This window comes from Melanerpes formicivorus, unplaced genomic scaffold (assembly GCF_026170545.1).
Source record: "Melanerpes formicivorus ecotype bairdi unplaced genomic scaffold, bMelFor1.0.p_v2 SCAF_37, whole genome shotgun sequence".
In the NCBI taxonomy this organism is placed as follows: domain Eukaryota; kingdom Metazoa; phylum Chordata; class Aves; order Piciformes; family Picidae; genus Melanerpes; species Melanerpes formicivorus.
This window is the reverse complement of record NW_027142389.1, coordinates 3,497,419-3,519,947: the sequence shown is the minus strand read 5'-3', so window position 1 is coordinate 3,519,947 and position 22,529 is coordinate 3,497,419. Positions and strand designations below refer to the sequence as shown.

The 22,529-nt window shown below is 49.7% G+C and overlaps 1 protein-coding gene across 2 annotated transcripts in view; it reads left to right on the top strand.

The window, feature by feature from the left end:
- The window catches only part of LOC137450749 (fibronectin type-III domain-containing protein 3a-like), a 59,105-nt gene that overhangs the window by 9,763 nt on the left and 26,813 nt on the right, over window positions 1–22,529 (top strand). Inside the window, exons 3-5 of one of the 2 annotated variants that reach the window (XM_068157633.1) lie at window positions 13,062–13,197; window positions 18,019–18,094; window positions 19,307–19,383. In XM_068157633.1, coding sequence (XP_068013734.1) covers window positions 13,102–13,197; window positions 18,019–18,094; window positions 19,307–19,383 — 249 coding nt within the window. In that variant the 5' untranslated portion in view covers window positions 13,062–13,101. Of the gene's footprint in view, window positions 1–13,061; window positions 13,198–18,018; window positions 18,095–18,893; window positions 18,958–19,306; window positions 19,384–22,529 lie in introns of those variants that run through there. The other variant, XM_068157634.1, reaches the window with a different exon arrangement.

Sequence of the window (22,529 nt, the reverse complement as noted above, 5' to 3'; positions counted from 1 at the left end):
CCTTGCTTGGAGTTTGCATAATCTCTTAGAATTTGAAGCACTCCTTTGCTTGCAGAGGATTTTTTTATGCTTGGTTTTGAAGTGGTGGTCTGTCAGGGAGTTTTAAATTACAAAGCTTGTCTGTGGCCATAGCTGGACAGGAGACATCAAACACTTCAGAGCCAGTGGGAGCTAGGGGCAAATCAGCCTGGGCTTTCCCAGCACCTACAGAAAGCAAACTCCTGCCTGTGTTAGTCTTGAGAAGTCCTGATTTCCCTTCTGTTGTGTTGGGTTAGATGGCAGCTGTCTGCTCTGACCAGTTTGTGGTCATGGTAGGAAACCTTTCCTGGGAATAGTTTTATTGCTCTTCATCTTCATGAGCTGTGTGATTGCTCTTTCTTGGTCATGTTTAAACAGTGTCCAAGATTTGCAATGCAAGCACTTGGAGAACAGAATAGAATAAACCAGGTTGGAAGAGACCTTCAAGATCATTGTGTCCAACCCATCAACCAATCCAACCCACCTAAACAACTAACCCATGGCACCAAGCACCCCAGCAAGTTTCCTCCTGAACACCTCCAGTGATGGTGACTCCACCACCTCCCCAGGCAGCACATTCCAATGGGCAATCACTCTCTCTGTGTAGAACTTCTTCCTAACACCCAACCTAAACCTCCCCTGGCACAGCCTGAGACTGTGTCCTCTTGTTCTGGTGCTGGTTGCCTGGGAGAAGAGACCAACCTCCTCCTGTCTACAGGTCACCCCTTCAGGGAGTTGTAGAGAGCAATAAGGTCACCCCTGAGTCTCTTCCTCTCCAGGCTAAGCAGCCCCAGCTCCCTCAGCCTCTCCTCATAGGGCTTGTGTTCCAAACCCCTCCCCAACTTTGTTGCCCTTCTCTGGACTCATTCCAGCAAGTCAACCTCCTTCCTAAACTGAAGGGCCCCAGAACTGGACTCTTGGATCCCATCTTGGTGGGGTCATACCAGCTGTCCCAACTTTGTGCCTGTCTCTGCCATCCCATAGCACTCTCTAGCTTAGTTTGGGACAGGTATTAGCCAGCTGTGGCACTTCAAAGGTTGGAGTTCTTGGTGCTTCCATGGTGTAGTGCCAGGAGGTTTCCTTGGCTTGGCAAAGTGATACCCATGTGGCATGTTTGGTGTCAGGAAATGCATCACATAGGACTCCGTAGACCTCAGGTAGAGCTCAGGAGGACTTAAATTTGGCACTTTGGCTGGGCCTTGGCCAGCTCTTCCTTGGGGATGACAAGAAAAGCTTCTAAAAATACTGAGCTGCTTGTTCCTCACTATGAACTAGATATTCCTCATTACAGGGAGGAAACTCAGGTGAGCCAGCTGCAGTGCAGTAGGTGTTCCTCTTGTGGCCTTCTCTGCACAGCCAGTAGCCTTCTCTTTGGTTTGCTTCCAGATTTTGAGACATTTTTTTTCCCCCTGAAGTGGAAGAAGGTTTGGTAAACACATGGGCATGCTGTCTCTTTTGAGGGGGGTGAACACAGTATCATGAAGGGGATTCAGTTTTGTGTTCCACTTTGAGACCAAGTTTGCCCCATAGGGAAGAAGTCTACCTGGCTCTCCAGATGCTTAAGCCTAGTTTGAGAGCTGTGAAGCACATGCAGCTCCCTGTAGAAACTTGCAGCTCCCATCTTGCACATCTTGGCAGGGTTTTAAACATTTTGCTCCACCTGGTCAGATCTGTAGTTACTAAAAGGTGTAAACTCCAGCTGCCCATTTGCTGAACAGTTAAAAGTTTCCCTGTGGCTGTTGCTGCATGATCACAAGATGTAGTTTCAGATCTGCAGAAGGGCTTGTGGTCTTCAGAGTCCAGGGCTGTCTTTCTGCAGCTGTGTATTTAGTTTGGAGAGGAATACCATTATCTCCAGCTGCTCTTTACCACTTTGAAGATCATGGCTGCACCATCAGGCCTGGGAGGACACCATCACTGCTTTTGTTCTCTGTAGGGTTTTCCTTTCTCATTTTTTTGGTGTTTTGCTTTGGGTTGGGTTGGGTTTCTGTTGCTGTTTCAACAGTATCTGGTGACTCTTGCAGAAATTCTGGTATTTGGTCTATTTCCCTAGACCATTGTCTATGTGGTGCCATAAATATGGTGCCTCTGCCTTAACTTCTGAGTGATTGAGAAAGATATTTGGGTGTAGAATTTCACAGAATGGTTTGGGTTGGAAGGGATCTCCAAAGGTCATCCAGTCCAACCTCCTCTGCAGTCAGCAGGAACATCCTCCACTAGATCAGGTTGCTTAGAGCCTTCTCAAGCCTGACCTTGAATAGCTCCAGGGATGAGGTCTCCACTACCTCCCCAGGCACCCTGTTCCAGTGTTGCACCACCCTCATGGTGCAGAAATTGTTCCCAACATCCAATCTATATCCCCTCTCATTTCAAACCATTGCCCCTGATCACTGCAGGCCTTTGCAAACAGTCCCTCTACAGCTTTCTTGTGGCCCCCTTCAGGTACTGGAGGGCTGCTTTTAGGTGTCCCTGAAGCCTTCTCTTTCCCAGGCTGCACAACCCCAGCTCCCTCAGCCTGTCCTCACAGGAAATGTATTCCAGCCACCCCATCTACTTCCAACTCCACTGCCATGGACAGGGTCACCTCCTGCTAGCTCAGGTTGCTCAAGGCCTCATCCAGCCTGACTTTGGACACTTCCATGCTTAGAGTCTCCACAACTTCCCTGGGCAGCCTGTTGCAGTACCTCATCGCCCTCATGGCGAAGGATTTCCTCCTAAGGCCTGATCTACATCATGCTGCTGCCAGTTTCAAGCCATTACCCCTCACCCACTCCCTACATGCCTTTGTAAGAAGTCTTTTTCCATCCATCCTGTGGGTCCCCTTCAAATATTCCAGTTGTTAAGGTGTCAATGAACTGATTTCCTGCAAGGCCTGAAGGACAGAAGGTTGCTTGGAAATGCATAGGGCACAGTTTTACACTTACAAAATCAGATTTGAAGCAAAGACACTGTCACACTCCATTGATTGAAAGCTTTTTCATATAAATTCATGTAAATTTCATGCTTTGTGTTGCTTCAGGACATCAAAATGAGCAAATCAGCTTGGGCCAGGGCATGGCATGTTCCCAGCCAGTGGAACGAAGCAGTTTGGCATTTCAGTTTCCTTTTGTTTGTTTTAAACAACATTGCTGCAGTTGGGAAAATGTCTTAATCCTGGTCCTTTAAAAAGCTGAAAGAAGAATGAAACACTGCAAGGGCTCAAGTCCTTGGAGGTGTTCAGTTGTCTTGAACCCTTCTAGAGGCAGGCATCAGGTCTTTCAGGGCCAGCTTGCTTTCGTTTGCTGGGGCTGTTTGCTTAGGAAGCAGCACAGAAGTGCTTGGGAATATGACTCTGCTTTTCTGGCAAGAAGAGCAAAGCCATAAAATAACTAAAACAATGAAGGGAAAATATTTATCTAAATGTAATGTCTTGTTTGCATGCTAGAAACTGAATGCAGGCTTTCCAGGCCTCATAAACAAAGAATGAAGGAGGACAGACGTGGCCCTGAAGTGACCAAATGGCACAGTGTTAAAGAGCAGCTCAGAGCAAGTCAAATCTCCTGTACTCTGGCCACTGACAGACACTTTCTGCTCAGCTCAGCAGCTCCTAACAGTGGAGTTTCTCCTGTAAAGAGCAGCCAGAAGTTCTGCAGTCCCTGGGAAAAAGCATCTAGCCCTGCAGGATGAGCACCACCCTCCAGGCTCTGCCTTTGGCTTTTTTGTCCCTGTGGAGCAGAGCTCTCAGACTTTGAGGGAGTGTATTCAGGCTGGAAAATAATTCTGAAGTGTTATGGGTGGTTGCTTGGGTAGTTTCTCTTGGAGGGTGGGGAAGAGCAAATTGGTTGGTTTATTTCTTTGTTTGTTGCTTTCCTGGCACAGTCACATCAGGAACCTGATCCTGACTGGTAAGGGAGGGTGAAGCTTGATGTTATCACTTATGTCAGAGTTCCTGTGTGTCTTGGTACGTTGGAGCTGCTGTTCCTCTGCAGTTTCAGGGCTTTTTTTTTTGGTGGCTGTGATGTGAGGTATTTTTCTCTCAGTCACCTTCAAGGGGGAATTTCCATGGGCAATCAGCTCTCGGCACCCCAAGAAATGAGCATTACTACTTAATCACTTGCTGGTTGATCTTTGGGTTGAGTTCTTTTTCCCTCCTTCCTCTGCTCCCCTGCAGAGCATTTATACCTTGACTTCTCCTTCCATGGGTCATTGGCAGCAGCCACAGGAGTCAGCTTTCTGCAGAATTTGGGAAGTTACATCAGGCCCATCACCAGAAGGACCTCTAGTGTTTGACCTCCAGCTGGCTCTTGTGAGGGCAGAAGGATTATTTGTGATAAAAGGCTTGTGGCCACCTCTGGGTTTTACTGTGGGAGCTATTAGCATGACTTTGGAATAAGCACTTGAGTAACAGTTAGACCTCTTCAAAAACACAAGAGGAGTGGTTTGGAATTTTCACTTTTTTAGCTGTCAAAAGAGGGAAATGAAGAGAGGATTTCTAGAGGGAAACACTTGGCACAGTGTGTGGAAACAAGGGCAGCAAGGCTGGGGAGAGGCCTTGAGCACAAGCCCTACGAGGAGAGGCTGAGGGAGCTGGGGTTGCTTAGCCTGGAGAAGAGGAGGCTCAGGGGAGACCTTCTTGCTCTCCACAACTACCTGAAGGGAGGTTGTAGCCAGGAGGGAGTTGGTCTCTTCTCTCAAGCAGCCAGCACCAGAACAAGAGGACACAGTCTCAAGCTGTGCCAGGGGAGGTTTAGGCTGGAGGTGAGGAGAAAGTTCTTCCCAGAGAGAGTCGTTCGTCATTGGAATGTGCTGCCCAGGGAGGTGGTGGAGTCCCCATCCCTGGAGGTGTTCAGGAGGGGATTGGATGTAGCACTTGGTGCCATGGTTTAGTCATGGGCTCTGTGGTGACAGGTTGGACTTGATGACCTTTGAGGTCTCTTCCAGCCTTGGTGATTCTATGAAGCCCTGCACGATGTCTGCGGAGCTGGCACCGGCGTTTTGTTGAGGTTTCTTTGTTTTACTTGGGTCCCAGACCTCACTTAGGTCAGAACTGTGACGTCCCAGCAACAGCAAGGTCTAAATGACATTAAAAATGCTGGACTGAGCACGTTTGTGCTGGGTAAAGCCATGAAGAAGGTTTTCAGTATGGAAGCTGTGGTGCCCTCCTGGCTAGAGGCCAAGCTTCGCGCAGGCTGGTGCAGCCAAACTCACTGGGGTGTCATTAGAAATGATTCCCAACATTTGAATCAAAACATGGATTGAGTTTTGAACAGATGACTGTTATGGAGTGGGGGTGGTCTCTTCAGAGCTGAAGTTGTAACTGAGCTTCTGTTAAAGCCTGAGTTTTGTTCACTCTCTCCTTCCCTTAATCTTGCTAAAATAAACCAATCCGCCTTGCCACATCTCAGGGGTGGTCCTGTGGCAGAGGAGAGCTATTTTAGGGTTGGGGTGGTAGCTTAAACACCTTGTTAACACTGTTTATGTGGGGGGGAAAAAACCCTCACTTGTGGGGGGCAGGGTAGCTTGTATCTGTTCTCCAAAATGTTTCCTGTATCAGGATTGTGTGGGGCACAATTCCATATCTGGTGGAGTGAGAGTGGCTTTAGAGCTCACAAATAGGGCTGGACCTTTGTGATGAGGCTGCTCCTTAGCCTGAGGTTGAGGAGGACTTTTGGTTGAGTCTGTTGTTCTTCTTTCTAACAACCTTTGGTGATCTCTGATGCAAAATTTCACTGATGGGTTGGAATATGTTTAAAATTCTCAGAAGTCTTAGTCACCAGGGACATGGAGACAGTGACATGGACAGTAGGATGGGGGCACCATCGTTGAGTTTGCTGACAGCAGCAAGCTGTGTGGTGTAGTTGACACACTGGAGGGAAGGGAAGTCATCCAGAGAGACCTTCACAGGCTTGAGAGGTGGGCCCAAGGCAGCCTCATGAAGTTCAACAAAGCCACACATAAGCTTCTGCACCTGGGCTGGGCAATCCCAAGCACAGATACAGGCTGAGTGGAGAATGGATGGAGAGCAGTCCTGAGGAGAAGGACTTGGGGATTCTGGTTGAGGAGAAGCTCAACATGAGTCAGCAGTGTGCACTTGCAGGCCAGAAAGCCAGCTGTCCCCTGTGGGGCACTAAAAGCAGCTTCAGCAGCAGGTCAAGGGAGGGGATTCTGCTGCTCTGCTCCAGTCTCAGGAAAACCTACCTGGAGGTTGTGGAACTGTTAGAGCAGGTCCAGAGAATGGCCACAAAGATCATTCAAGAGCTGGAGCACCTCTCCTATGAAGGCAGGCTGAGAGAGTTGGGGTTGTTCAGCCTGGAGAAGAGAAGGCTTCAGAGAGACCTTAACAGCAGCCTTCTGGTACCTGAAGGGGACTAAAAGAAGGCTGCTGAGGGACTGCTCCCAAAGGCCTGCAGTGATAGGATGAGGGGCAATGGTTTGAAATGAGAGGAGATTAGATTGGATGTTAGGAACAAGTTCTGCACCATGAAGGTGGTGCAGCACTGGAACTGATTGTCCAGGGAGGTAGTTCAGGCCTCATCCCTGGAGCTATTCAAGGTCAGGCTTGAGAAGGCTCTGAGCAACCTGCTCTAGTTGAGGATGTCCCTGCTGACTACAGGGGGGGTTGGGCTAGATGAGCTTTGGAAGGTTCCTTCCCTCCCAAACCATTCTATGTAATACATCAAAGTATAGTCACTCTAGTCACTCTATAGCACTCATTGGTAATTCTATTAATGCAGAGAAGTATAATTAAAGCTTGAAGGGTTTATGTACTACTGCTCTTAATAAATAGCAATGTTGTAGTGGTTTACTTCCTGCAGAAACTTCTGATCAGGCTGGAAGGTTGCATAAGGCTCTGAACCTAGAAATCAGGAAGTCCAAGCCAAGTCTCTAGCTCTCCATCAGACTTCCTCTCTGCTCCTGGACACATTGTTCTCTGCTGTCCAGCTCAGGCAGGCTCTGTTTAAAAGGGGGTAAAGGAAAATAAAGGTCTTCAGTTAAGCAGTAAGCTTCCTGGCATAGGAACTTTCTCATATTAAATCCAACTCTTCCTATAATGAAAATGCAGGCTTTGTGATAGCTGCTGGGGGGTGGTGGTGTTTATACATTTGGGGAGGGTTTTAGTGTTTATGCAATGTGTTCAGCTTCTCCTCTGGACAGTGGAATGAAGCTGACCCATTTTTATCTGAGGTGCCCCCCTCACTGAGTTTCTGTGTGAGATCTTTCTGGAAAGAGATTTTTAGTATAGAATGAGAGAGTGGTTTGGGTTTCTTCTTCCTCTCCCCTGGCACAGCTTGAGGCTGTTTCCTCTTGTCTTCCTGCTCATTACCTGGCAGAAGAGACTGCCCCACGCCTCCCTCCTGCCTCCTTCCAGGAAGTAGTGGACAGCAGTACGGTGTCTCCCTGAGCCTCTTTTTCTCCAGGCTACACAAGCCCACTTCCCTTGGCTGTTCCTCATAGGACATGTGCTCTAGACTCTTCACTAGCTTCATTGCCCTTCTCTGGACCTGCTTCAGCACCCCAGTGTCTGTCTTGTAGTGAGCAAGAGGCCCCAAACCAAACCCAGTATTGAAGGTGCAGCCTCACCGGTGCTGAGTAGAGAATGGAATAGACCAGGTTGGAAGAGACCCTCAAGATCATGGTGTCCAACCCATCATCCAACACCGCCTAATCAACTAACCCATGGCACTAAGCACCCCATCCAGGCTCCTCCTGAATACCTCCACTGATGGTGACTCCACCACCTCCCTGGGCAGCCCATTCCAATGGGCAATCACTCTCTCGGTGTAGAACTTCTTCCTAACATCCAACTTAAACCTCCCCTGGTGCAGCCTGAGACTGTGTCCTCTTGTTCTGGTGCTGGTTGCCTGGGAGAAGAGACCAACCTCCTCCTGTCTCCAGGTCACCCCTTCAGGTAGTTGTAGAGAGCAAGAAGGTCTCCCCTGAGCCTCCTCTTCTCCAGGCTAAGCAACCCCAGCTCCCTCAGCCTCTCCTCATAGGGCTTGTGTTCCAAGCCCCTCACCAACTTTGTTGCCCTTCTCTGGACTCGTTCCAGCAAGTCAACCTCCTTCCTAACCTGAGGGGCCCAGAACTGGACACAGTACTCGAGGTGTGGCCTAACCAGTGCAGTGTACAGGGGCAGAATGACCTCCCTGCTCCTGCTGGCCACACTGTTCCTGATGCAGGCCAGGATGCCATTGGCCCTCTTGGCCACCTGGGCACACTGCTGGCTCATGTTCAGCTGCTGTCGGTCAGCACCCCCAGGTCCCTCTCTACCTGGCTGCTCTCAGCCACTCTGACCCCAGCCTGTAGCTCTGCCTGGGGTTGTTGTGGCCAATGTGCAGCACCTGGCACTTGGATGTGTTCAATCTCCTGCCCTTGGCCTCTGCCCATCTGTCCAGCCTGTCCAGGTCCCTCTGCAGAGCCTCTCTACCCTCCAGCAGATCAACTCCTGCCCCCAGCCCTATTTCTGATTTGGAGTTCAGAATGTCTCATGGGCATCTATGATGCTTTGCAGACCTCAGGGGTGATGAGCTGGTGTCACTTAGCCCTCGAGTCCCGCCGTTGGCGGTGCCGTTGGCTGTGCCGTTGGCTGTGCCATTGGCTGTGCCATTGGCTGTGCCGTGCGGGCTGAGGCGCCGGCCAGCACTGAGCACTGAGCGCTGAGCTGGGCGCGGAGCCTCGGCAGCTGGCCGCTGGCCAGGCTGGCTGCAGCCCGGCTGGGGAAGAATTTGGGCTGGGGAAAAGGGAAGGCCGATGTTTGAGCCTTCCAGAGCCTCAGCAGTTTTACTATGTCAGGAAGTGAGGTCAGGCCCAGGCGCTGTGTGCTGTGATTGTGTTCTGGAAGGCTGGTCCTGAGGAGGTGCTGTTTTTCTTAGGAGCCTTTGTAGCGTGGAGAGTGGCAGTGGAAACTGTTGCCTCCTCTTGGATCTGGTGAACATGATTAACCATGTGCTGTGACATCAGCACGGCGTCGGGGTGCTTGCAAAACAGGAGTGAGTAGCCGAGCAGGAATGCAGTTTGAGTTTCTTGGGTGATGTTGGGAAATGACAGAAAGCTCAGCTCTTGACAAGCCTCTGCCTTAAACAAGCTGTGGAAGCAGGCAGGAGCTCAGGCTGTTTCTGCTGCAGAAACAATGAGAAGCGTGGTTTGGGTTGGATGGGACCTGGCATGGGCAGGGATGCCTCATACCTGACCTGGTTGATCAAGGTCCCATCTGACCTGGCTTTGAACACTTCCAGTGTTGGAGTCTCCAGAAATTCCCTGTGCAGCCTGTTCCAGTGCCTCTCTGAATGCCTCACTCTTCCTTCTTCCAGCTGTCCTAAAGGAGTGCTTCAGAAGCAGAGAATCATGGAGTTGTTTAGGCTGGAGAAGACCTTTAAGATCAGTCTAAGCTGGCCTTGAACACCTCCAGAGAAGGGGCATCCACAGCCTCCCTGGGCAACCTGTTGCAGTGTGTCACCAGCCTCACTGGAAAGAATTCCTTCCTAATCTCCAGTCTCAGTCCCCTCTCTTCCAGCTCACAGCCATTTCCCCTCAAGTTAGCACTGCAAGGGGCTGCTACTAGAGCAGGAGGTGTCCCTGCCTATGGCAGCCAGGCTTGGACCTAAATAAACTTTAAGGCTCCTTCCAGCTCAAACTCTTCTATGATTTCATGCTTTCCATACTAGTCAGAGAGAACTGAAGGAGGATTTGTCTCTGTACATAGAGTGTCTTGGTTCATGCACAGACCTGAGTGGGGGGAAATGTTTTCCTGTTGGCTTTGGCTTTTGTGACTTAGTGAATTGAACTCTCCCAACCTCATTTTGCCTTCTGTCTGGGTTTCTAGGAGGTAATGGGGAAGGGAGGAAATGTCAGCATTTCCTGTATCCTGTTATCTTGTGCTTTTTATGGATGCTGAATTAACTGTGCACTGAAAATTCACTAACATTGGGGCTGCAGTTTGGCCTTCTGTAATTGCAGATTATTCACTGGAAGCCTAAAACTATGCAGCACTTTTCCCTGGCACTCAGTTGAAAGCCTTCTGGACAAAATGCTGCACACTCTTGTGGTGCCTTCAGCTTTTTGTCCAACCTCTCAGACTTCTGTATTGATGACATCTTGGAAAGGCTGAGGGAGCTAGGTCTCTAGCTTAAGAGAAGAGGACTCTGAGGAGTGAGTGTCAGGAGGACAGAGCCAGGCTCTGCTCAGTGATGTCCAGTGATAGGACAAGGGGCACTGGGTGCAAGCTGGAGCAGAGGAGGTTCCATCTGAACATAGGGAAAAACCTTTTCACCATGAGGGTGGCAGAGCCCTGGAGCAGGCTGCCCAGAGAGGTTGTGGAGTCTCCTCCTCTGGATGCATTCAGGACCTGTCTGGATGTGTTCCTGTGTGACCTGCTCTGGCAGGGGGGGTTGGGCTGGATGATCTTTGGAGGTCTCTTCCAACCCCTAACGTTCTGTGATTGGGACTGAAATGTGCAGGCAGGATGTGAATTCTTTGGCTTAAATCTTGGGTTCTGGAGTACAAGCAACTCTGGTAATTGTGACTGCCAATTTAGGAATGAAGTCCTGCACTGGAGTCACAGCAACCCCATGAACACTCCAGTCTGGGGAGAAGAGTGGCTGGAGAGGACCTGGGGGTGTTGGGGGACAGGTGGCTGAAGGTGAGCCAGTTTGTGTCCAGGTGGCCAAGAAGGCCACCAGCACCCTGGCCTGGATCAGCAATAGTGTGGCCAGCAGGACTAGGGCAGGGGTTGTCCCTCTCCTTTCAGTTCTGCTGAGGCTGCATCTCAAATGCTGTGTTCAGTTTTGGGCCCCTCACTCCACACTGAGGTGCTGGGGCATGTCCAGAGGAGGGCAGTGAAGCTGGTGAAGGGTCTAAGGCACAAGAGGAGCAGCTGCCAAGGGAAGTGGGGGTTGTTTGAGCTGGAGAAAAGGAGGCTAAGAGGAGGCCTTCTGGCTCTCTACAACTCTCTGGAAGGAGGTTGGAAGCAGGTTGGAGGGTGTCTCTTCTCCCAAATAACAAGTGATAGGATGAGAAGGAGTGGCCTCAAGTTGCACCTGGTTGGACATGAGGAACAGTTTCTCCACTGACAGAGTGGTGAAGCCCTGCTGCAGCCTGCCCAGGGAAGTGACAGGATCACTGCCCCTGGAAGCATTCAAACACAGGCAGCTGTGGTGCTGAGGGACATGGCTTAGTGGTGACCTGGCAGTGCTGGCTTAACAGTTGGACTTGATGGTCTCAGAAGTCTTTTCCAACTTTAATGAGCCTCCTAAGTGCAAATTCTGTTGCTGTGTAGTTGCTTCACTTGCATCCCCATCTCATCCCTCAGGGCATGTCAAGGTGCATATCCATGGGAACATATTCTGGGGAGAGGGATGTGTGCTGCTTCAGTGCAGGGCTGAAACATGGAAGTAGGCTGAGCCATTGGAGTGCTCCAGTGCAGGCCTTTGTGAAGAGGGCAGCCTGATCTAGTGTGAGGAGTCCCTTCCCATGGCAGGGGGCTTGGAACTGGATGATCCTTGAGGTCCCTTCCAACCCTGACAGTTCTGTGATTCTAAGAGCTCAAGTCTATGACATGGGAACCACAGAGCCCAAGTATGGCAGGAGACCCTCTCCACCCTTCTGAGACTGTCAGTTTGCACAAGTGTTTAACTGTGCAGTGGAGGTGGCTGAGGGTGTTCACAGTCACTTCTGTTCCCAATTAAAGTTAGTTTATGGGGAAATCTGTGGAGGTGCCAAGGGTCAAGGCTGGGCTGGCCACTAAATGAGTGACAGCTGCTCCCCATCAGCCCCTCTGCCTTCCCAAAGGGCAGAGAAAGGGAATTAAAGAGGCTGGTGGCTTGGGAAAGAAAACTAACACTGCTTTAAAGAAAATAATAACAGTGACATGAAATGGATACAGATAGGTACAGGCCAGTACCAAACCCAGCCCCCTGATGATAGTTTCATCAGCCTCACCACTGATGCTGTGGGCAGGCACTGGGCAAGGCCCAGGCTGGACACTGCAGCAGATGGGAACCAGGTTCAGGAACAGAAGGGTCAGGATCAAAGGCAGAAGAGGGAGAATCCTCCTGGCCATTGGAGGAGAGGCTTCACCCTGGTGATGCCTCAGCTTTACACTGAATAGGAGATACATGGGCTGGAGTCCCTTGTTGCTCACCTGAACTGTTCACTCCTCCCACAGACACCACCTCTTACTGCCCCTCAATGTGGCACACAAGATTTAGCAGTGACCTTGGTCTCCACAGAAGCAGGTCTGAGCAAGAGCCTTTCTGCAGCCCAGCCCATCAGTGATACTACTGCAGGGAGCAGGCACTGCAGAGATTGTGCCTTTTACTCTCTGTCCTGTAGAGCAGAGCCAGCCAGAAAGCACAGTCAGTGACCAGAATTAGTTCTGTTCTAATTGATGATAAATGACCAGAGGCTGGAGCACCTCTGCTACAAGGACAGGCTGAGGGAGCTGGGAGTGTTCAGCCTGGGGAAGAGAAGGCTCTGGGGAGACCTAACAGCAGCCTGCCAGGGCCTGAAGGGGGCTACAAGAAGGCTGCAGAGGGACTGTTGGCAAAGGCCTGCAGGGATAGGACAAGGGACAGTGGCTTGAAATGAAAGAAGAGCAGATTAGATTGGATGTTAGAACAAGTTCTGCACCATGAGGGTGCTGGAACACTGCAACAGGTTGCCCAGGGAGGTGGTTGAGGCCCCATCCCTGGAGCTATTCAAGGTGGGGCTTGAGAAGGCTGTGAGCAAGCTGCTCTAGTGGAGGATGGACAGATGTGGACAGATGACCTTTGGAGGTCCCTCCCAAACCAACCCATTGTATGATTCTAACAAGCTAGGACAGGCTGCTGAAGTCTGGTGACATTTTCCTGTTGGCTCTCACGTGCTCCTGACTTGCTGTCCTTAAAGGAGTCTGTTAATGAGACAGTTGAGGTCTTGGTGTTGTGGAGGAGAAAACCACCAATGCCCTGAAGGCAGGGCTGTGTTCTCCTTCAGAAGCATTGGTCCCATGGTTGGCAGAAGCAGCAGAGAATGGTGTGGGGCAGAGGGGAGGCCTGGCTAACTCTGTCCCTCTCTTCTTTTGCCAGGTGGTGTCCGTGAGCAGCTGTCCATGAGTGGTTTTCAGACATGATGGCCGACCAGCCACCTCCACTAGAAGCTACACCCATACTGAATGAAGTGCCACTTCTACCTCACATGGTTAATGGGGACAGCATACAGCAGGCAAGTACATTCCTTGGTGTAAGCCATGGCATGCTGTGCCAGCAAGTGGCAAGAGGGAGGCTGCAAAGCTGTTTGTTGTTCAGCTTCCATGGAAAAGCCAGTATCAGTAAACCAGGAGTGCAAGCAGGAGGGAAACCATTCAGCATAGAATCATAGAATGGTTTGGGTTGGAAATGACCTCCAAAGGTCATCCAGTCCAACCCCCCTGCAGTCAGCAGGGGCATCCTTCACTGCAGCAGATTGCTCAGAGCCCTGTAGAGCCTGACCTTGAACAGCTCCAGGGATGGGGCCTCAGCTACCTCCCTGGGCAGCCTGTTGCAGTGTTCCACCACCCTCGTGGTGTTGAACTCATTCCTGACATCCAGTCTGAATCCACTCTGCTCTAATTTCCAACCACTGCCCCTCATCCTATCACATTCATAGTATCAGTCCACCAGGATCATCTAGTTCCAGCCCCCCTGCCACGGACAGGGACACCCCACACTAGATCAGGCTGGCCAGAGCCTCATCCAGCCTGGGCTTAAACATTAATGTAGAGGAAATTTAAAGGGATTTTGTAGACTGCAAGGGATGTTTGCTCTGTGCATCTAAACACTTCAGCATTCATCTACAAAACTCAAAGATGTCAAAGAATAAAAGGAGGAAAAGCAATAAAATGGATTTAATAAAGCATGAAGGGTTTGGATGTTCTTCTTGCAGCTCATGTTAAATAATCAATAAAGATCAGCAAGAGTTTGCAGTGCCCTAAGCCAGGGAGCCTGTTGCAGGGAAATAAGAGGAAGGATCTTGGCTTTCTGCTGTGAAGTACCTTAATTAATAATTACAGCCCAGGGGTGAAACCTGAGTGCATTTAGTTGAAACTTTAGAGTTTTCTTGGGCACAGCCAGCCAGAGGTGTCTGGTAGGGCTGGGAGTACAGACAAAAGTGAAAGCAAAATAGATGGAAGGCCAAGCTTGGGTAAGCTGGCAGTGAAGTTGAAGTGCATTCACTGTTTCAGAGGCTGAGTGCCTTGCACAGTAAGTGCTGAGCTCCTCCCATCATGTGGAGAGACACTTCCAGGGCACTCAGAAATATTCCAGGCATCCTGACATCTTACACTGCATCTTAATTTAAGAAGCAACTTCTCCCAGCCCTAGCAGCTACAGATAGGACAAATCTGGGTAGCAAAACAGTGAGAAGGTGCTCTAGACCCTTGGTCACCTTCGTTGCCCTTCTCTGGGCACACTCCAGCACCTTGATATTTTTCTTGCAGTGAGGGCCTCAAAACTGAGCCCAGTATTCAAGGGGTGGCTTCACCAGTGCTGAGTACAGGGGCATAGTCCCTGCCCTGCTCCTGCTGGCCACACCATTGCTGATCCAGGCCAGGAGCCTGTTGGCCTTCTTGGCTACCTGGGCACATCTTCAGCAGGCTGCTGATGGATGCCCCCAGGTCTTGCTCTGCTGGGCAGCTTTCCAGCCTCTCTTCCTCGAGCCTGGGGCTCTGCATGTCTAGCCCAGTCTGGTGAAAATATCTTCATGGGACCAAAACTGTGATTTCATGTGCCAAGGGTTCTCATTCTGCCATGCCTGCACATAAACCACCAGCTCAAGCTGTTGCCCTTTGGGTGCCTGACAAATACACTTGCTGCCCTTCTTTGGGACACTTTCCCTACAGAGGTGCTTCTGAGCCACGCTCTTGCATTTGCAACTTTGCTTTTGGGTAGAGGATTAGCTTAGAAGCTTGATTAACACAGGGGGAGGCTAATTATTTTGCTGCCAGAAGAGGGGAGGCTGATTGCAGATTATTGCACAGGGGGTTTGTGCTCAGAAATAAAACTTGTTTGGCTGTTTGGCCAGTCACTTCAAACAGTCAGCTGCAGCACTGAGCTCAGGAGTTTCATTTCACATAAAGCCTGGAGGGGTTTCCTGCTCAGAAAAGAATGCCAGCAATGGAAAGTGATGAAAGGAGGAAGGCAAAGCACTGAGCAGTGCTTGGGAAGAGCTTCAGTTCACCAGGGCTAAGATGGTTGCATTGGACACCTGAGTGGTTTACAGTCAGCCTGACATTGCTGTCACTCCTAGCAGCAGTCTGTCCTCTGGCTGGGCTTAGATTAACTCATTAGAAGCTCTCAAGCTTCCTGGAAGCTGTCCTTGGTGAGAGGGAGGTGGAACTGTGTTTGCTTCATTAATTATAGTGAGTCATTCCTCTATGACATTGCCCCATGCATTCCTGAAATTCCCTTCTCAGAACTGCCCTGCAGCCCTGTGATTACACCACTCACTTAGGATCCTTGCAACTGGCTTCACTTAATAGTTTCCTGAAGTGTTTGTGAGAGCTTCAGTTAATTGAAGCCTGTCTGAAGGTTTGACCGTTCAGGGGCTCGGAATTCCTGAGCGATGGCCTTACCTGCCTCTGAATGTTCTTGCTGTCCAAGATGAGACTTGCTGTTAGCTTTAATACCTGCCTATGGAGTCCTGTGCCCATCCCCAGCAGCAGACCTCCTCTCTCCTGGTTCTTTGTGGTCTGGCAAATCTCCAGTCTGTTGTTCATAGAATCATGGAGTTGTTGAGGGTGGAAGAGAGCTTTGAGCTCCTCCCGGTCCACTCACCTAGAGCTCATCATCCCATCACTACTCCTAAGCCACTACTAACCAAACCATGTCCCTCAGCACCACCTCCACACCTCTTCAAAAGCCCTCCAGGGATGGTGACCCCACCACTTCCCTGGGCAGCCTGTTCTAAGGCCTGATAACCTCTCCTCTGGAGGCTTTTCTCTGCATCATCCGAAGCTGCACTCTCAAATAGCTACTGCCAGGCAGCTACAGAGGCACTCACAGGAAAAAGAATTTCTATCACCAATTTTCTAACATCCCTCCCCAAAAAGGAAAATCAGGTGTTCACCTTTCCCAGCACAGGCTGCCAGGAAAGGGAGCTGCTCCAGGGGGATTTCAGAGACCAGCCAGTGGCTATCGCAGCTTCCACCAAATGGTGTGAGGGCAGCAGGACAAAAAGTCTCTGCCTGGATAAGCAGCCTTGGCTCCCAGGTTGGAATTTCAATTGCAAGTGTGATTTCTTCACTGAAAAAGGTTAAGCTCTGGGACAGGCTACCCAGGGCAGTGGTGGAGTCCCCATCCAGGGAGGGGTTTAAAAGCCATGGAGACGTGGTGCTGAGGGATGTGGTTCAGCAGCAGGCTTGGTAGTGTTAGGTTTAATGGTTAGACTTAGTGATCCTAAAGGTCTTTCCTGGTCGAAACAGCTCTGTGATCTCTTCAGGTGACATCCACATGACACAACTGTCATTCCATGAAGAGTGTAAAAGTCTTGCATAACACTAGAGTGAAAGAAGACTTCACCTTGGGAGTTCCAAAGCCACTCTTCCAAATAGGCTTTACAATAGGCCTTTGCATTCTTTACTGTGCTGGCTGCCACCAGGGTAGGATTTAGACTGTCCAACTGTGGTTCTTACAGAGCCAAACCCTCATTTTACTAAAGAATTAGAGCAGTGCCTATGTAGTGTAGTAGAATCTCACTGCAACACTCCTGTGGTGAAGCTGTTGTGTGCCAGTGAGGCTGAAGCAGAGCTGGCAGTGTTTTACAAGCAGCCTGCAGCACGTGCTGAGAGCAGGGTGGAATGAGGTGATTGTTTGTTACCCAATGCAAGGCAAACTTCTGCCTGAGGAATAGTGCTGGCAGATGTCCACATTGATTTGTGTGGAAGTGAACATGATCACATCCACACTGACCTGCAGAACCTCCCTCTTAGTTGTACTCCTTTAGCTGCAGGGTACACAGACATGAGAAGATAGGACTGATCTATCCAGGGCTGGAAAGCAGAGGTGGTAGCATGGCCTGCTTCATCCTTCTGCCTCCAAGGGATTCCAGGCTTGACTCAGCTACTTGAGAGCATCAGAGAATCACAGAATGGCCTAGGTTGGAAGGGACCTGAAAGATCATCCAGTTCCAGCCCCACTGCCGTGGGCAGGGACACCTCCTACTAGACCAGGGTGCTCAAGGCCTCATCCAACCTGGCTTTGAACACTGCAGGCTTGAAGCCTCCACAGCTTCTCTGGGCAGCCTGTTCCAGTGCTTGATGTCTAAATTGAGCTGCTTCCAGTTTGAAGCCATTCCTCCTTGTGACTCCATGCCTTTGTAAGAGTCCCTCTCTATCTGTCCTGTAAGCCCTTCTCAAACACTTGAAAGGCTGCAGTAAGGCCTTACTGGAGCTTTCTTTGCTCCAACTTTCTCAGCCTGTTGTCTTAGGAGAGGTGCTCCAGCTTTGTGATCATCTTCACACTGTCAAAATCCATGCCAGCATGCTTTCAGTGGAAAAACATAGCTGACTTGGGGGCAAATGATCTTGTTTCTTTCTTTTTCCTTTCTTCCAGCTGCATGCAGTCCTGATTGTGCCAGTTTAGCCCTGAAGCTGCAACAAACTCTTAGGCAAAGCTTGGAAAGCAAGGGGGAATCTTAGCTAATCTATTGCTTCAGTGAAAGATGAAAAAGCAGTGTGTGGAAGTATGAAACACAAAAGCTTAGTTAACTCTTTTGAGGGCATCCAGGGAAGCACTCCTGGGAGCAATCAGAGGAAAGCAGGGAAGATAGTGATTGTGCAGAATGAATGATGTCAAAGCATGAAGGAATTTCATTCCACTTGTCAGTGTTCCTCATCTTTTGGGCTTTTTTTTTCCCCCTCTAAGGTTACCAAAGCTTTATTGTTTGCATCTAACACACAGGTATAAGGGAGAGATGGGGGGAGGGGGGGGTTGGCTCAGATCATGTCTGAAATTCAAGAAGAACCCCTCAGCCACTCAACCATTTCATTTTCCTTCTTGTTTGCTGCAGGTTATTCTTGTGCAGGTGAACCCAGGTGAAACATTTACCATTACAACTGAAGATGGACACATCCAGTGTATTCAAGGTAAAGGAAGAACTGAAACACTGAGCCTGAGCACCTGGGCTTCTGCAGATATCACAGGATTCCTGCCAGCATTTGGTTCTGTGATGTCAGATGTGGGGGGGCATGAATCTGATTTGTCAGTCTGTGCTTAAAGCACAAAGGAGGCAGCAGTGGGAAATGCAGCTCTGCAGACTCTGCTGCTTTGTACCAGGCTGGCATCACAGCTGGCTTTGTAATGAGCCATGACTAGCTGTCTTCTCAGCCTCCTACCACATGGATTGACATGGGGTTTAGTGCACACTAACCCAAGTAACTTCACTAGATGCTGTGTGGCCTCACTGTACTGTCAGGTAGCAGCACTAGCAGCCTGCTGGTGTTGTGGGAAGCTTTGCTACCCTCTGTGTGTGCCTCCACAAACTGCTTTTTGCCTTCTGGGGAAGTGACAGAATTGAACATCTCCATCAGGTCAAAGTGCCTCCTGGAAGTCAAACTGAATTTCTCAGGACTTTTGGAATGTGGCCTCAAATGATGCTACATCAAGTGTGTACATTTTACTGGGATCAAGTCCCAGAGAGCCATGCTTTTCTTCCAGTCTGATGTGAAAAACACCACACAATCTCACTTAAGATGAAGAAGAGCTTGGTTAGAGCAGCTCTCGGTGTTCCTGTGGTGCCAGTGTTGCTGCTCCAGGACTGAACTCTGGCAGAAAATAAGAGAGTTAAAATCAGTCTCTGCTGCTTTGATTTTGAACAACTCAAGACCTCCTGTTGGGCCTGGACGTTGTGGTGGTTGGGTTACATCTAACCTGTGCTTCTTGTAGAGTTAAATGCACAGCCATGCCTGCATTCAGCAGCATCACCTGACCTTCTGGATGCTTCTTGGAGGTGACTACATCATACTCAATGTATTTTGAGTGTGAAAACGAGTGATCCCTCACTAAAAGCCATTGTAAATTGCCTTACTTTGCTTGGTACAGCCACTGTTCTTTTTTAAACTCACACTCCTGATGCTTTAAGTTCCTCCCCTCACCTGTTTGTTGGGGGTGTTTTTTCGTTGAGCTATTTTAAGGCTGGCTTCTAAACCTGCTTGTCTGCAAGTAGTTCCATAACTAGAGCTGGATGCAGCTGCTGGCTTTTCAGGCCCCAAAGCAAGCCACCACCACCTTTGGAATGAATGTCTCTTGAGCTTGTAAAAGCCTTGTTTGTTAACTGGTGGCACCTTGTTGCTTCCCAGGTCCAGCACATGTTCCTATGATGTCACCAAATGGGTCTATGCCACCTATATTTGTGCCTCCTGGTTATGTATCTCAGGTAAACTTCCTTCTATTTCAGTGTGTTTGTGGGTGTGGCTTCTTCAGTGATCAGGCTGTTGCTGATTTTTATCTGGAGCAGCTCTTAAAAGCATTGCTTGTGTTTTCCTCATGGAACCTATCAACTGTTCAACTGCACTGGAGGTGAAATGTGACCTTCTTTGGGGGATTTGTTTTTTCAGTACTACCAGGCAGTAAAAGATAACTTACAGTAAGGTGGTGAGGTACTGGAACAGCTTGCCCAGAGGAGGTGTGGAGGCTTCAAGCCTGGAAGTGTTCCAAGCCAGGCTGGATGGGGCCTTGAGCACCCTGCCCCTGGAGGACATCTCCAGGAGTTGCAGCGAGGTGATCTTTGAGCTCAGCTCCTTTCTGTGATCCAGCAAAGCTCTGCTCTTGGAGCAGAAGTGTGAGTGCTGGTGCCTATGAAATGAAGAAGGCTCTGGGCTGCTCTCCCAGCTTTACATTCCCATCCTCACCCATTTTTCTCTCCCTTGTCTTGTGAAGCCATTGCAGACCAGAGCTGTGTGGGGGCATTGGAAGTGTTATCAGAGGGATTTGAGGTGCCCAGTTTGATTTGCTGTTGAATGACTGCATTTTTAAAGGGAGGTGATGAAAAACAAATGCTGAGACAGGACAGGTGAAGTCTCTCCCTTCCTCAAAACCTGGAGTTCTCTGAGCAGAAAACCTTGTAAGAGTTCTTGTGCTCTCCAGACAGTTGGGCTTTTTGCACACAGCTGCCTCTGCATCTCATGCTTCTGCTATCCTGAGCAGATGCTTTCATGCAACCCCTGAAGACAGCTCCCCCAGAGAATTTATGCATCAGTATGGAGTGGAGTCTTCAGTGCAAACAACAGCAAAGCACTGGCAAAGGCTGAGGTGTGCAAACAGAGAAATACCTTTGTTCTGTGTTTGCTGTCACATGAAACCAGGGAGGTTTGGGTTGTTTTCTTTTCCCCTTGGTCATTAGGACAGGGATAGACAAGTCTTAAATCAGAGCTTGAGTTACTTCTTGTCAGTAGAAGAGACTCTAACTTTTTGTTCCCAAAATCTGTCTGGAGGAGCCCAGAGTTATTGTGTTGGTTTCTGCCCAAGTGGAATGAATCAGAGAATAGAACCATAGGAGAGTTTGGGTTGGAAGGGACCTTTGAAAGGTCCTTTGAAGTGATTCAGCAGTGGTTACTGGGAACATAGCAACTCCAGGCTGTTAAACACTGTGCAAGTCTTGCTGTGTTGAGACCCTTCTGCTCAGAACTGTGCCACATCTCCTTGCTTAATATATACATGAAATAGAGCTAAGAGAGGCAGAAAAGTTGACAGTGAGCTTTGGCTTGTGTGTGTTCCAGCCTGTGTCCCCATGCTGTGCACTGTAGTGGGGTTCAAGTGATGTCTTTAGGTCTGTTGGTGAATCAGAAAGCCTCCCCACATTGCTTCTAAACCAAAGTCTGTTCACTCTGAGCTTAGTCTTAAGTGACTTCTTGTAGTCTTTTCCTTCTATTTACAGACAGTTGAGAGTGCCCTGCTAATCCAGCTGACTCTGAGGGCCTCTGACAGCTGAACTTTGTCACAGCAGTTCCTGAGCAGACACATTCTCTTTCCCTTCAGAAGAGTAATTTCTCCTTAGTTTGCTCTGCCTGCAGCTGAGGAGCTTTGCAAAATGTACTTTTGGCTTGAGCAAGGTTTCAACATCCCTAAAGCCTCCTTGGCCAACTAGGAAATGCTGCAGTGGTTCCTTACAGCCAAACCAAATACACTGGGAGAGAGGAGCTTGAAGGAACTTACAGGATAAAACATAGGCTCTGCTTTGCTCTGAGGGCTTTATCTTGAGATGCCCCCCACCAGAAATTGTGTCCATGGTTAGCAGCAGAGGGCTACAGGAATAAGTTGGCATTTTCTAAGAGATCAGCATGAGAAGGACATTAACCTGTTGGAACAGGTCCAGAGGAGGCCACAGAAATGATCCAAGGGTTGGAACCCCTCTGCTTTGAAGACGGGCTGAAAGAGTTGGGGTTGTTCAGCCTAGAGAGGAGAAGGTTCCAGGGAGACCTGAGAGCAGCCTTCCAGTACCTGAAGGGGGTTACAAGAAGGCTGCAGAGGGACTGTTTCCAAAGGCCTGCAGTGACAGGGTGAGAGGCAATGTTTTGAAATTAGACAAGAACAGATTTGGATTGGAGGTTAGGAACAAGCTTTTACTGGGAGGTTGGTGGAACACTGCAGCAGGTTCCCCAGGGAGGTGCTTGGGGCTCCAACCCTGGAGCTATTCACCGTGAGGCTGGACAGGGCTCTGAGCAACCTGATCCAGTGGAGAATGTCCCTGCTGAGTGCAGAGGGGGTTGGACTAGATGACCTCTGGATATTCCTTCCAACCCAGACCATTCTGTGATTCTGTGATGCCATGCTTGCAGAGGGAGCTGCCAGCTGAGGACATGCTCAGACCTGCGTGTGTGCATACATGTGCGTGTGCTGTCTTGGCAGCTTCCACCCTGCACTTCAGACACACAGACAGGTTCCTTGTCTGGATGCTCTTAGCCCATGGCAAACATGAGCTATTTTGACATTTGAGTTGGGTTGGATCAGAGTGGAAGACAGCAGAGCTGACTTGCAGTGCTTTGTAGCTGCCACAGGCTAGGAAGGAGCAGGCAGGCATCTCCCTCAGAGCAGAGGGCGTGCAGTGGCTTGTACAGGACAGCTGTCAGTCAGGACGTGGTGTGAAGTAGCTCTTCTGACTGGGATTACAAGGAGACTGGGAGCTAAAGCCTGAACACTTCACATGTCAGAGAGTATTTACATCCTTCATAAGAGACAGATTGCTCAGGGGGTTGCTGTGTGAGGCTCAGCCTCTTAAAACTGCCTCAGACTCCAGTTTCTTCAGTGACACAGTGCTGAGTTTCCAGTGGAGTTCACTGGTCCTTGGCTCTCAGGTTGTGGTTCTGAGCTCAAGAACAGGGCCATGAGGATGAGCAGAGGGCTGGAGCACCTCTCCTATGAGGACAGACTGAAGGAGTTGGGGCTGTTCAGTCTGCAGAAGAGAAGGCTCCCAGGTGACCTCATTGTGGCCTTCCAGTATCTGAAGGGGGCCTACAGGGAGGCTGGGGAGGGACTGCTCAGGATCTCAGGTAGTGATAGGACTAGGGGGAATGGAATGAAGCT